Source organism: Pseudonaja textilis, chromosome 8 (genome assembly GCF_049901715.1).
Source record: "Pseudonaja textilis isolate UNSWEBS1 chromosome 8, rPseTex1.2, whole genome shotgun sequence".
Classification (NCBI taxonomy): domain Eukaryota; kingdom Metazoa; phylum Chordata; class Lepidosauria; order Squamata; family Elapidae; genus Pseudonaja; species Pseudonaja textilis.
Window position 1 is genome coordinate 11,720,323 of NC_141997.1, and position 13,894 is coordinate 11,734,216.

Consider the following 13,894-nt stretch of genomic DNA (forward strand, 5'->3'; position numbering starts at 1 on the left):
GGGCCAGTCCTTTGCTGTTTCTAGGCAGACCCCATGGGCCAGATTTAAGCACCCCATGGACCTTGAATTTGACACCCTATCCTAGGATCAAGTGATTCCCCTTTGTGGCTTTTTGCATTGACAAGAAAGTCAAGAGGGAAGCCAGATTCACTTAACAACCACTTTATAATTTAACCTGAAGTAATTCACTTAACAACTGTGGCAAGGAAGGTTGTAAAATGGGGCCAAACTCTTGCTTGGCAACATAAATTTTGGGCTCAATTGTAGTCATAAGTCAAGGACTACCCGTACCATCTCTTAGATGACCTGAATTTTATTCTTTATGTACAAGACCTAACTGTGAAGAAAGAAGTTAAATTCCTGGTAGATAAACTATAACTATTATAGTGTAAATAAATCCATATGTAAAAGAGTTTTTCCCTGTTGATTCCATTCTAGGCTCTTTGTAGAAATATAAGAACAGCATAAATTGCAAAGTATGAATGGTTGCATCCAATTGGACTTTGATTTAGACAACATTTTACCATAGCACACTACACACTAAAAACAAGCATGACGTCTCCATAGATTTCTACCAAAAAAAATCCTACCTTCATTTAATAAGACTAATTACTGAACCTAATTTATCGGTATTTAATAATATGATACAGATACAGGAAATGGTAGCCAGTACTTTGATAGTTTTGTTCCTAAATGTACTGTAGCATATTGTGCAGTAAATATGTTTTTGATAGAGTCAGAAAAAGTGTAGAAAACCTAAAAAACAAAAACCTGGCTGTTTTAGACAAGACCAGGAACATCAGATGTCTTTTCCATTCTCGAAGAGATTTTACCAGATGTCTGCAGCATTCTTTGGAGTGCTCCTAATAAGGAAAGATTGTACAGTTACAAAGCAATTTTGCATTCGTATAACCATGTGGAAAAAGATTTTATTTGAAAGGAGGGAAGAGATGACCACTCCTTGCATTACTTCAAAAGAATTCTTTGGAATAAGCAGCATTTACAAACTAACTCTCCTTTTATGGAACTATTAAACTTGAAATCCAGTTAAAAAAATAATTTCCATCTCTTTTTAACTGTTCCAATTGATGGAACAACTAAAGTGATTGTTGGAGTTACAGTTTCATCATTTCTAACTTATCTGATGTACAAGGCTGCGGGAATATTTGTGTGAATCATAATGGATTATTCTTCAATGTTAACTTTGTCAAGCTATTGAAGAACTTTGGTGGAAAATTCATATTTGGTTAATGGGTAAGAAAGTATTTTTTCCAAAGCCTTGATTGCATTGTTTTATTATTATACTTCAGATTGATTTTTTATTTTGCTTTTAATTTTATAAAAAGTACTATATCCAAATAATATTGTTCTATCCACAATATTTTTCTTGCTTGGTAAGAGAAACAGTTCTACCTACCACTTAGGCAAAGAAGTCGACCAACAGCACATTTTCAAAGATCTTTATTTTTGTCTGTTTTCATGATCTTAAACTGCTAACACTCCAGTGAGGGGCAAAAAGTCCTTTGGTCAGCAGGAGTATTGTGTAATTAAAGTCAATTATATGACTAGACTATACTGGTTTAGTTGAAAGTACTGAAATGTCTGATAAATTTTTGTCATCTTTATAATAGAATAGGTAGACTCTATTATTCTAGTTACTGGTAGCTGCCAGGTAGGGCATGCTAGACGTTTAATTATGTTTAACTGCAGGCAGCGTAGTTCAGTGTATGTAGTGTTTTCCTTCACATTTTAGAAAGCATTCTAACAACAAAAATCAGCACTATGTACCAGTTCTGACCTCTGTATTTCTAGTAACTTTAGAAACTTTTCATAAAACCATACTCAACAGTTTCCTCTGTATTTAAGTGTTTAAGTTTCAAGTTGCCAAAAAATAGAATTGTAACATATTGTAACATAAAATACCTTTGGCATTTGTATGTAAAGGCCCAAATTGTACTTGAGAATGTGTGTTCCGTAAAACTAGTGCATTTGAGGCTGGATAGAAGATCTTCCAACTTTGCCCAGGTATTAGACTAATATATCATATGATCAGCCTGAACTAAATTTTTATATTTATATATATATTTTCACAAGTATGGTAATCCTAGATTAATGCTTATCGTCTGACCTAAAATCTGGGGAGTATCTTGTAACGCTAGGAATTGTTTCTGCTTTTCATAACCCTTGGAAATCTTATGGGCTTTTTTCCTTCTCTTTGTCCAAGATAAATGTACTGTTCAGAACAAAGCCTGAAAATAAAGGAAAGTACTTAAATTATTTGGTTTTTGGAAATATGCTTTATGCTAATTGGTTTTTAGAAAATTTCAGTTCTGTCTTGGGAAAGAAATAAAAGATGATACCCCAGATTAATATCCTCAGATTGCTTAATCACTTAATAAAATTCACTGAATCTTGATATGTTTAGCCAGGATTAAAGCAGCTAAATCTTACACACCCCAAATGCAGTTCAGAAGAAATGTATTACATATAATATTTTATCTAACTCTTGACAGATGATGATAAAGTCTGTATTCACCGTCTCTCCTTTATATTAAGCTGTATGTATCAATCTGAAATGTAGAAAACATAATGACATAACACAGATCCAGCATGTTGTGATTTATATATAATGTTATTTCTTAGCTGAATATGATAAATGAAATAGTTGCATGATACGTAAGTTAATTAGCATTACAATGTAATTGTCACCTATTGTTATTACATTCCATTAGCAATAGTATGTTCATTATTGTAGAATTTGTATATATAATAGACATCAAAATAAAATAGAGGTAGTTATAAAATGCCTAAGGAATTCAGTATAAATCAAATGAATGTTTCACCCATGATATTATACTTAAATTTTCTGCAGATTGATTTTTTTTAAGCATTTGGCGATTGGATTTATATTGCATAGTGCTCAGAAAGGCCTGGTTACTGAGGAAAGGAAAAAGTGTCATAGTTAGACAAAGCCTTGGAATCCAGGTTTGATTATCTGTTTGTTTTCATAATTTTATTTATGTTTCCATTCCATTCAGTTTTCTCAATCCACAATTATATAAGCAAACTTCATAAAAAACTATACTGAACTTAATGAAATTCAGTTATAACCTAATATATTTGATAGAAGTTATAATTACAAATAGTAAAAAAATAAGGGAAAGCCTCCAAATCTCAGAAATAATTTATATAGCCAACAGAATATTTTCTAAACTTGGAAAAATCATAGAATATGTAAACATTGTTAGAAAGGTAGTATGTGGTTTCTTATGAAGAGTGAGGTTTTGTAAGAAATGAAAATAACTGTTAAGACTGTGCTCCTGCCATTTTTTTATGTGAGAGTTGAGTGTCAGTAGTTAGAAATGAGTATTTGTATAGAGTGGTGATTTCAGTCAAGTCCCAAAATAGGATGAAAGATTTACAAATTTGTTTCCAATTATTAGGCGCCCAAGAAAACATTACTCTAGCATACTTCTCCCTTTATCCTAAAGATCTCTCCTGCAATTTTTCACTTTTCCAAATAGTTCTTTGCACAATTTTGCTAGTGAATTTATCAGAATTATCAGTCAAACTCTCCCCCCATTTCTGATACAGAATAAAATGAGGCTGGGGAATGAGAAAAGCAATGCAAAGGTGGGACATAAAGAGGAGGTTGAAATTGTTCTCTTGTCTAGCCTGTCAATCAATTTATACAGCCAACCTTCCTGTTTTTCTGCAAAATCAGCAATTGAAATAAAATGGACGCATCTTGTTGACTTAGAGGAATTTGGAAAAAAATCTTTCTCAGGATAAGGGTGGGAGCAGTGCCTATGAAGGACAGCATTGGGGGGGAAGCAAAACACGGAAGAGGATTAGCTGCACTCAGCTTGGAGAAAGTCCAGCAGCACTAGACAAAGATTGAAAATTATTTTGCCAGCTCTCCTTTAGTCCAACATCTGTAATATTCATGGGATGAGATGAGAAGAGAAAATATTCATAAAAATCTACTTTGTGTCTTTGTTTGCTTTATTTAGCAGCTTGCCCATCAAACATGTATACTACTGGCCTAAATATATGGTTAAAGATTGCCACATTTTGTTCCTTAAGGACATATACACACTTTAACTTCTTTATCTTTCTAAATGCAAAATGTATTGACAGAAATGTATGTCAAAGAAGACTACCACGTTCAATGTTTTTAATGTTTATATTCAATAAAATTTATTTTTTTTTAAAAAAAAGACATGTATACACTTGAGAAAACAATAATGTCCAGTCCATCCTGAATATCATCACTTTAACAATAAATTTCTACAACGACATCCTATTTCATTATATGTTCAAAACATGAAGCTATCAGTAAAATGAATGAATTAGCATGAAAAATAGAAAATAGGGAAAAATTGACTACCAGAATCTAGACTCGCCTTCCCAGAATGATATTTAATGTATTGAACTTTATTTTCTATTATCCCTACTTTAAGTATACTATATAATTATTTGGAATTTCAGCTGAGCTGTATATCAAGCAGCTATAGAAAAGTTTTAAAACATACTGTTAAGGAATTACAATATTACAGAAGTTTGTTGCAGTGCAACAATTCTTTTAAAGTTCTAAAATGGAACTGACCAAACAAAGAAAGTGAAAGAAAAATAAATAGGTAGAAATTTTGATCTTAATGAACCCATTCTTTTTATTATTATTCCTTGATTCATTTGTTTAGCAATAGAAAAAGTGATCTTGAAAAAGGTTGAGTAGGGTCAAATCTACTTTGGAAAATCTAGCATGGAAAACCACCAGGAAATTTCAAGGTGTTCCATGCTAAAGTTGGAAAAAACATCTGAGAAAGCAATGTCAAACCACTTCATATTGCTGCCAAGAAAGCCATTTTGTTGTATCTATCTAGGCAGAGGAAACAAACTCTGGTCAAAGGAGACTTTGGCTAAAATCTATAGCTTAAATCAGATATTACTCTAAAGTATTCAGACCTGTACGAGAAACTAATGCCTGTTTGTTCTTTAGATGATGATATAGTTCTATAGTTATGCAGGTCCTAGTATTCAGCAGTTGCAGGAAGTGGCATCTGGAAGTTCTGTCACAATGGTGTATATATTATAGTCTACTTCCCTTAAGTTGTTAGAACAGAGTGATACAGATATTCTAATATGTTATGTCCCATGTTTTACATGACTTTCACCTTTATTTTTACACAATGTATATTCTGTGTGGTATTTTCAAATACACTGACCACTACAAGATACCATGTGTATATAGTGCACTGACTGTAGTCATATAAAGTTTGAAGGTCCACAAATTCAATTTCTGGTAAAGGGCTTGAACCCTATAAATAATACCTAATTACCTAAGTTTAAAGAGTCTCAATAAGGATGAAGCCAATCAGTGCAACTGTAATTGTATTATGTGGGAATGGTCTTGAGAACTGGTGAGGTAAAATGCTGCCTAGGGAACAATCATATAAGAGAAAGTGTAGCCCACAACTCTGTAACAGGCATAGAAACAAATTTTGAAATGAACCTCCCTAACAGGTGGTAGAATAATGGGTCTGTTTTACTACAATCAGGTTGTAGTTTTCAAATAAAACTATCCTAAGTAGAACAGGTAACCGAAGTGTTCATAATATAACCTTTCTCCAAAATAGGACAGATACAGTCTCCACTAACAACATTACAATAATGTTACATTGACCTAAATAAGAATTCAGAATCATTGACAAGGTTTACACTGCATTGTTTGTAGTGCAATTGGGAGTAAATGAACAATAGCAAAACATTTTTTCTTTGGAGATCTTTTGACAGAATTAAAGAATCATAAATTATCTATCAAATTGTCAGTGATAATGAATAGGACTTAAGAAATAGTATAACAATGGTATATAGTATGGCATGGCATGGCATGGCATGACATAGCACAGATGAGGTAGAACTTTCCTGCACTGACTAACCCCTATTTGGGGTAAAAAAATCTCAAAGATCTCTTCCAAATTTACATTTTATGATCTTAGACTTCTAGGAAGCTTTAATTATCTGCCTTCAAAATGGTAAATTCATAGTTTTTTTTTTATTTTATAAATACAACATGGTTGTCTAACAACTCTAGGGTGGCCACAAATAGATCTTTTTAAAAATGCTTTTATTGAAGCAATGAATATTGTGGGATACCTCATGTATTTCTTTTTATCATTTACCACCCACTCAAAAGCTCTTGTCAATTTATAAAATATAAAACCGTAAACTCTAAAAAATAAACATGAAATACATTAAAATCTGCAAAGAATATAAACTTAGAAGCTACAGTAAAACAATATAACAGTAAAATACCACAACAGAAAACTAAACTTTGGTGATAATAACAAATCTGTTTGAACTATTCTGATTACAAAATGATTGTGTAATTTAAGCAGCAGATTTTCATTAAACATTCCATATTGCATGTGACTTAAAACATACAAAACATACTTGGATGCCCATATTTTTTATATTGTATACCTTTAACATAAAAATTGACAACTCAAGCAACAGCAGTAGATTCTCCATTCTGTTTTAAAGAGACTTGTCCTTCATTGGAAAGACAAATGTGCATCTCTCATTACTCAGTGATTGAAGATTTGATGTTATTTGCAACTTAACTTGCTTACAATCGTAAGAAATATATACGTACTGTTACAATAAAATAAAATACAATATAACTTTAGGAGAGGCATTGCCTCAGACAGGCCTATAAGCAGTCTGGGGCTCCTCACGGCTCCTACTTGAAGAGCTGGCGGAAATTATGGCTAGGAGGGCCTTCACACAGCTTCGTATTGTGCACCAGTTGCAGCTGTTCCTAGATTGGAGGGATTTGCTCACTGCCACTGATGCCTTAGTCACCTCCTCATTCAAAGGTGCCTTTGACTCGCAAGATGGATGGCAAATAAATTTGATTATAATGATAATAAGAGTATTCAGAAGCTTCAGCTCTATTTAATTTTAATTTAAAGTGTCCATTTTTGAAATAGTACGCAGGTAGCCTTTGCTTAACGACCAGTCACCATTCAATATTATGACAGACTCCCTTCCCAAAGGTACTTATAGCCATTTCTGGAATTCCAACAATAACATGGTCGCATTTCAGGCATTTGGCAACTTGTTCACCTTTAAATCTGGTTGCAGCATTCCGCAATGATACAATTTACAACATTTTTCCTGGAAACTGGCCAAACCCCCCCCCCCAGGTATGGATTGACTCACTTAACGACCATGGTGTTCACTTAATGACTGCTGAAAAGAACTTGTAAAATCAAGTCAGCCATGTGGATGCCTCAACTTATAACTGTTATGACATACAATGAGAAAACCAGGCTCATTGGTCATAAAGCAAGAATTACCTTAATAAAATCATAAAACTTAAATAGTATATTTATAATGTACAATTAAGTCCAACCATTTATTCAACATTCACTTGAATACATTTCTTTAAAACATATAAAACCAACTAAAAATTGAATGTTGTTGCAGGAAAATATGAACACTAGCTTAATAAAGCCTGATTATATTATATTTTTAGTGTTGTATAAATGTCAAGATCCAAGTAGGTAGCAAGCAGAAACTACAGATTTCAATAAATTATCATATTTTCAACACTAATCTGAGATAAATATAGTATTTTGGAGGCTGTATTAGAAATTTCCCAGCCTTATTGATGGTGAGTTAACTAAGGTGGGGACTCTTTGAATTTTTTTCCCCAGAATTTTCCTCATCTGGATTGAGCTGCCATTTAAAAGAGAATCTGCCCACTGTTGATTCTCCATTCCTTTCCCAGCCAATCTACCCCCACATAATAAAATAATATTTTGCTCACTTGTTGATGTATATGTGACACGACATATTTCCTGCTTGAATTCTTACAGGGTGATTTCACTTGGAACAGCATGTCAGGGCGCAGCGTTCGGCTGAAATCTGTTCCTATTCAGAGCCTTTCAGAACTGGAGCGTGCCCGACTACAGGAAGTGGCCTTCTGTCAGTTGCAGCAGGACTGTGACTTAGGATGCCAAATAACTATTCCTAAAGGTAAGAACACATCTGTATGCTGAGATGCTAGCAATTAAATGAAAGTAAATCATAAGCCAATATTTTCTTTTCCTTTTTTAAAATCAAAAGATAGACATTTGCTTTATAGAGTTATACCAGCGGCCATCATTCTGATTATTGTGGTTTCACTATGTAAATACATCCTTTTTTATGATCATGAGTATATCATTTGAATAGTAACATAATTATGCAGATAGCACCATTTGTAGAATAATGTCATGACATCTTTACACAAATAATATACTATGATAGATCTCAAAATCTTAAAGCCATATGTTCAACTGATTGACCTTGTTAGTTGACATGCAACAGATTTGTTTATTAAGAAGATGCTTGGACAGATTTTGTTGTTCTTGCATTCTAAGTTATAATGTGGAGATCAAAATCTGTATTTTGTAGGAATTTGTCATTTCTCTACTACCCCAACCTTTTCTTGCAAACAGTTGGAGATCCTGAAGCTCCACATATAGGACTTTACTAGCTTGCAGTTGATTTAGTTAGCCAATTGATTAATTTTAATTCACTGATCACTAATTGAGCTCAGTTATATAAAAAGAAATTCTTTTAGAAAGCTGTATCCAAAGCAAGCAGAACTATTTATCAATCAGAACCTTTATTATGCCATATTTGGTTTTGTGCCCAGTATGTTTCTGTTCTGTTCTGAATACAAATGGGAATGTGCTTTTTGTGTTTGTTTTGGCATAAAGTGGATTATTAAAGCTTTGTTTTTTTCTACTCTTTATGTAATTTTTTATTTTTCTTACACAGTGGATGTGATCATTTTTGTAATCTATGTTTTAGTGGAGGGTTTTGGGCATGGTACATTATTACTCTTTACTTATTCTTTGTCTGTGGACTTTATATTTAGATATTTGTAGTAGTAGAATAGAAACAATTTAATTAGAAATTTAGTAACACTTAAAAACTATGAATTATAAATAATCTCTTAATGCATTAGACAGCAGTTTTAGAAAACAGAAGTCCTTGTCATTAAAAATATATAAATAATGTAATATAAATAATAACATCATAAAATGAGGGAGAAATCTAAAAATTATACAGAAAGCATCTTTAATCAGCCAACTCAAGTTTAAAAAATATTTGCAAATTTTTGTGCATTATCTTCACAGAGCTTTATGCAGAACTCTAGGCTACCATTAAAATAGATGGATTTTGAATCTATTTTTTGCTGTTTACTATTCATTTAGAGTTTTCCATCTGAGATCTGGTAGGCCTATACTAGGCTCTGTTGTCAAGATGGGAAATCAACAGACATGTAAATGTGTTTTTATCAAGTAACTATGTATTAGTAACAATAAAATCTTTACTTGACTTTCTGAGAACTAAGCAAATTTTCACTTCCAAAAATACAAAGACCAGTAGCTAAAGTCAAAATAAATTTCCACAGTCTATTGTACAACTATGGTTGCTGAAAAAAAAGAAAGAAAAATAATTAAACGATATTTGAATATATTTTATTAAGAATTTAATTACGATAGTGAAAATTAACACAAACTAATTTTAGAAAATGGAAAATAAGAATAAAAAGTACAGGAAAAAAGAAAAAGAAAATAAAGAATGTAATACCCATATAAAGAAATGACTTCCAACCTGCATTTCAACAAGCATATTTATACAAATTTAATAACTCTTTCCCTCCTGTAAGGTTATAAACAGGTATCTCTTCATTCCTTATCCCATGCCTTATCTGTAAGCAAATTCATAAAACATTTTCGATCCTGGTATCAGCAAAAAGTCCATAAAGCCCCAGACCTCTGCAAAACAAATGTCCTCTTTTAACTTTAATCAAATAAACCAATTTTGTATTCCTTCATTATTCCTTCTAACAATTTTTAATTCACTGAAACATTGTAGGATATGAATTCTCTTCAATTCTTTTTTACCCCATTCTACATATTTCTTTAAGACTTTAACAAGTCTCTTTAGTAGATCTGATAAGAATTTTTTTCTTGGATGTTCTCTTTGTTTAATATTTAAATTTTCCTTTTAATTTTTAAAACAAGTAGTCTACTTTCTATATCCAGCAAAGTGTCCTTTTCCAAATCATTCTCTTGCTGTGTCAATTGCAGTTTCTTTTTTAGTACTTTCTGCCATGTCAGATAAAATTTGTTCCACATCTGTCATTTCTTCTTACCATTTTTCAAAGTTAACTAGAAGTAGCATGTATTGAATTTGAAATTTTCTGCACTTTATAGATAGTCTTTGACTTAATGATCCATCATTTAACAATGGTTCAAAGTTATGATGGCCACAGAAAGATTGCTTTACAGCTTGTAAAGCATTTCTGACCATAACAAAAAATTGTACCATCTGCCCACATTCCATCATTTTGGGCACTTGAAAGCCCAGTCGCATTTGTGACCAGTTGTATTGTCCTGCAGTCATGTGACTGTGATTTATGATGTTTTTTGCTGGTTTAAATGCCCGTTTGGGACAATGAATTTTCTTAACAACCATGTGATTCACACAACCATGTCATTCACTTAATTACCACAGTAAAAATAGTTGAAAAATAAGGTCCCATCCCATGGGTTTCTTGACTACAACCACAACCACTTAACTACCAAAACTCAATTCTCAACTGTGATCATAAGTTGAGGACTACCTGAAATCCCATAGCCTGCAGCCTCCTATTTGTGTGGCTTTGATGTTGCCAGGACAAAGCATTTCAAAACAGTGCTAATTAGTTGAGCACCGGATCATGGAGTGACCCCATGCTCAACTAAAAATTTTTAAAAATCAAGTGAATAATTTATTTTTATTTAACAAAATAATTCATGAGCTTCTCTAAACAAAGTATATACATTCATTCCAGTTCAAAGATTTCTAACACTACATATATTAATCAGGTTGAATGTGAATGATAGTAATATGATAGTTATATTTTTGCAGCTTTATTCTTTCATTTTTCCCCAAAGCATGCAAGTAACCTTTTCTATCTGATGCTAAATACTTTCATCTGACTGTGATTTTTTTACAAGCCCTCAGATCTTGTAGAACTGTTTCTGATATTCCTATGGGATAGATTTTTCTCCAAACGATTTGTTTGGATAGTTTGAAAAATATGTAAACTAAAGTGAACTTCAATCTTATGATGTTTTTCAGTAAATAAATAAGGTGTCAGATTGATGGAGGCCACACTAAATGAAGCTGCAGCTGGGTATAGTATCTGAATTATTTTTGTAGTATTCATGATCACAATAATACCTTGGGCTCAGATAAAATCTGTACTGATTTTATTATCTGTACTAATTTTTAAGATTTCAGGTTGGGAATCTTGTTGCTTATCATTCAACAATGGGAAACATTATTCAGTCGATAATAATGTTCTTTTGGATCTGAAATTCTTTTGTCTCAACCCTTCTGATTTTTGTAGTTTCTCTAATCTATTCATCTTGCATGCAAGAAATAAACATTGTTTTAGAGCCCCCTTTATTGCAGTAATCACCCACAGAGAAATAGATATCTTGACACTCAGCACAACAGGTTGGTTTCTATTTGTCATGGGTAATTTTTTGAACTTTGGTTTGTTTTATTTTCATTGCTTGGTTGAGACCAGTGTACTTAATTAGAAAATTAAGCTATTTGCTGATTTGGAAGACTGAAGATTGATTAATGATCTTCACATTTGATTTGCTAAACTTCCACTGATAAATATATCTACTAGTTTCTCTTTATATTGACACTGGGTTCTCAGGATTACCTCATGTTAATTGTCTTCCTGTAAAAGGTGGGAGAGATCATCAGCATGCTTGATTATAGCCAACTGTATATCACCATTTGTCCCTGGGCTGTGGAAGTCTTGATTCTTATCTAGAGGCTATGCTATAAGGAATTGAGTGGGGTAAAATAAGCTGATCTTGAATGCTAATAAGATGGAGTTACTTTGAACCTTGCAGTGCTAGCTATGCTCCAGAGTTGTTTCTTGAATGGGAAGCTAAACTTAGGACTTTCTGGATTCACATATACTATTTTATGAAGATATAATCTGATAGGCCATAGATGATACTCAGCTGCCTTTGATGTCCATTTGTAAGACACAATTTGTGTGGAATACAGTGGCCCAATGGAATCAATCCATCTAGTAGGCTTCTCCTAGAAATGGGTATTAGTGGTTACCCACTTTCCTAAAGTGAAGGAAGCCAAGAGACTAGGAGAAATTAGTTTGAGGCCCCGCCCCTGGTCTTAAGAATGGTCACTTCTTATAGCTAGATCTGCTCCAACATTAATGGCGCTTCTAGAACATGTTAAAAGTAGAGCTTTTCTGCAAAATTGCTTAATGCAAAATTGTCTCCATCATTTTATTTTGGATTGTTATTCATTGGTGTTATTCTTGTATGGATTATATTGAGGCTCTTATCCTATTGGATTTGTTTATTTGAAGCATAATTTTATTTTTACTATAGATGTTTTAAATTCTGATGATTTGTAATGAAATGATAGCATTCAATTGGTTTTAATAATAAATAAACACAGCAGAGGTGGTATTCAGCAGGCTCTGACCAGTTCTAGAGAACCGGTAGTGGAAATTTTGAGTAGTTCGGAGAACCGGCAAATACCACCTCTGATTGGAGATTTTACAGTATCCTTCCCCTGCCACGCCCACCAAGCCATGCCCACAGAACCGGTAGTGAAAATTTTTTGAATCCCACCACTGAAACACAGCATTCCATATGGTTGTTTAACCATGAGTTTTTTATCCCATATTTTTCTATTCCTATAAAAGCCAGATAGACAAAAATTGAGAACTCCTCAAATATAAATATAGCATCAGCCTTTCTGTAATGTTTCTAGTGACTGTTAACCTACTGCTTTTATTAGTAGAAGTAATATATAATCAAGCTTCAGTCGGGGGTGGGGGGGAGATAAAGAACACTTAAGACAGAAGTGAGTTGCCATTGTCTTCTTCAAAGATCCTAAAATCTGATTCTGTATAAAAAAAATTCTTCATAGTCTCCCTCTCTCTTAAAACTGGATCTTACTAGCAATCTCATATCAGTCTGCTTCATGCAATGACATCCAAAATATATCTGTAATATCTATAGAGAATACCATAAGTTAACAATATATAAAGAATATTTCTTGTTGTCTGTGCATAATCTTTCCCAGCTGAGTTTCACTGGATGTCCCAAACCTATCCAATGTCTCTATACTACACAGATTGCCTTTGAAGCCTACCTGTAAACCATAATTAGTACAGAATGCTCCAGCTCTTGCCTTTTCCAAAGTAAAAACCTTCAAATGTTTTAAATTTCAGGGATAAAATATTCTGTGCAAGATCAGTGCTTATATAAAGATGTAATGACATTGGTGTTATTTTCTTTATTGCTAAAAATACTGAACCATTCAGTTAACGTCTTCATTAAGACATTAATGAAGCAGTATTTTATACTGCTGTCCCATGATTCCTAGATAAATTGTGTGATATATATTTGCAGTTTATGTGCAATTAGCATTTTACTTAGCAGCTTGCATGCAACTTTTGCTGCTGTAATTCAACTTTTGCTGCAGTAATTCCTCCAGATTGAAGTGTCTCTTTTTATTTTAACCACTCAAAGCAATTTGGGACTTTATTGCACAATTCTCCCTTTGTATCATTTCTGAACAAATTAAAAGTACCGATCCACATAAATGTGTTTGCATCTCAACACTGCATGAATCAAACAGAGAATTTTTTTACTCTCTACTTTTTGTTTCTTATTCAGTTACCACTACAAAAATAAAAGCTCTTATCCTATGTTTAATCAGTTTGCTTAGGAAACTTTTATGAATAATTTTATCCTTTAGTTTGAAATGACAGCAGAAG

General features: G+C 32.8%; 1 protein-coding gene across 5 annotated transcripts in view; it reads left to right on the forward strand.

Annotated features, from left to right (window-relative positions):
* ARHGAP6 (Rho GTPase activating protein 6) overlaps positions 1-13,894 on the forward strand; it is a 269,917-nt gene that overhangs the window by 209,510 nt on the left and 46,513 nt on the right. For 4 of the 5 annotated variants that reach the window (XM_026714240.2, XM_087938347.1, XM_087938350.1 and 1 more), the window contains exon 2: positions 7,887-8,046. In XM_026714240.2, the coding sequence (XP_026570025.2) occupies positions 7,887-8,046 (160 nt within the window). Of the gene's footprint in view, positions 1-1,179; positions 1,255-7,886; positions 8,047-13,894 lie in introns of those variants that run through there. The other variant, XM_087938349.1, reaches the window with a different exon arrangement.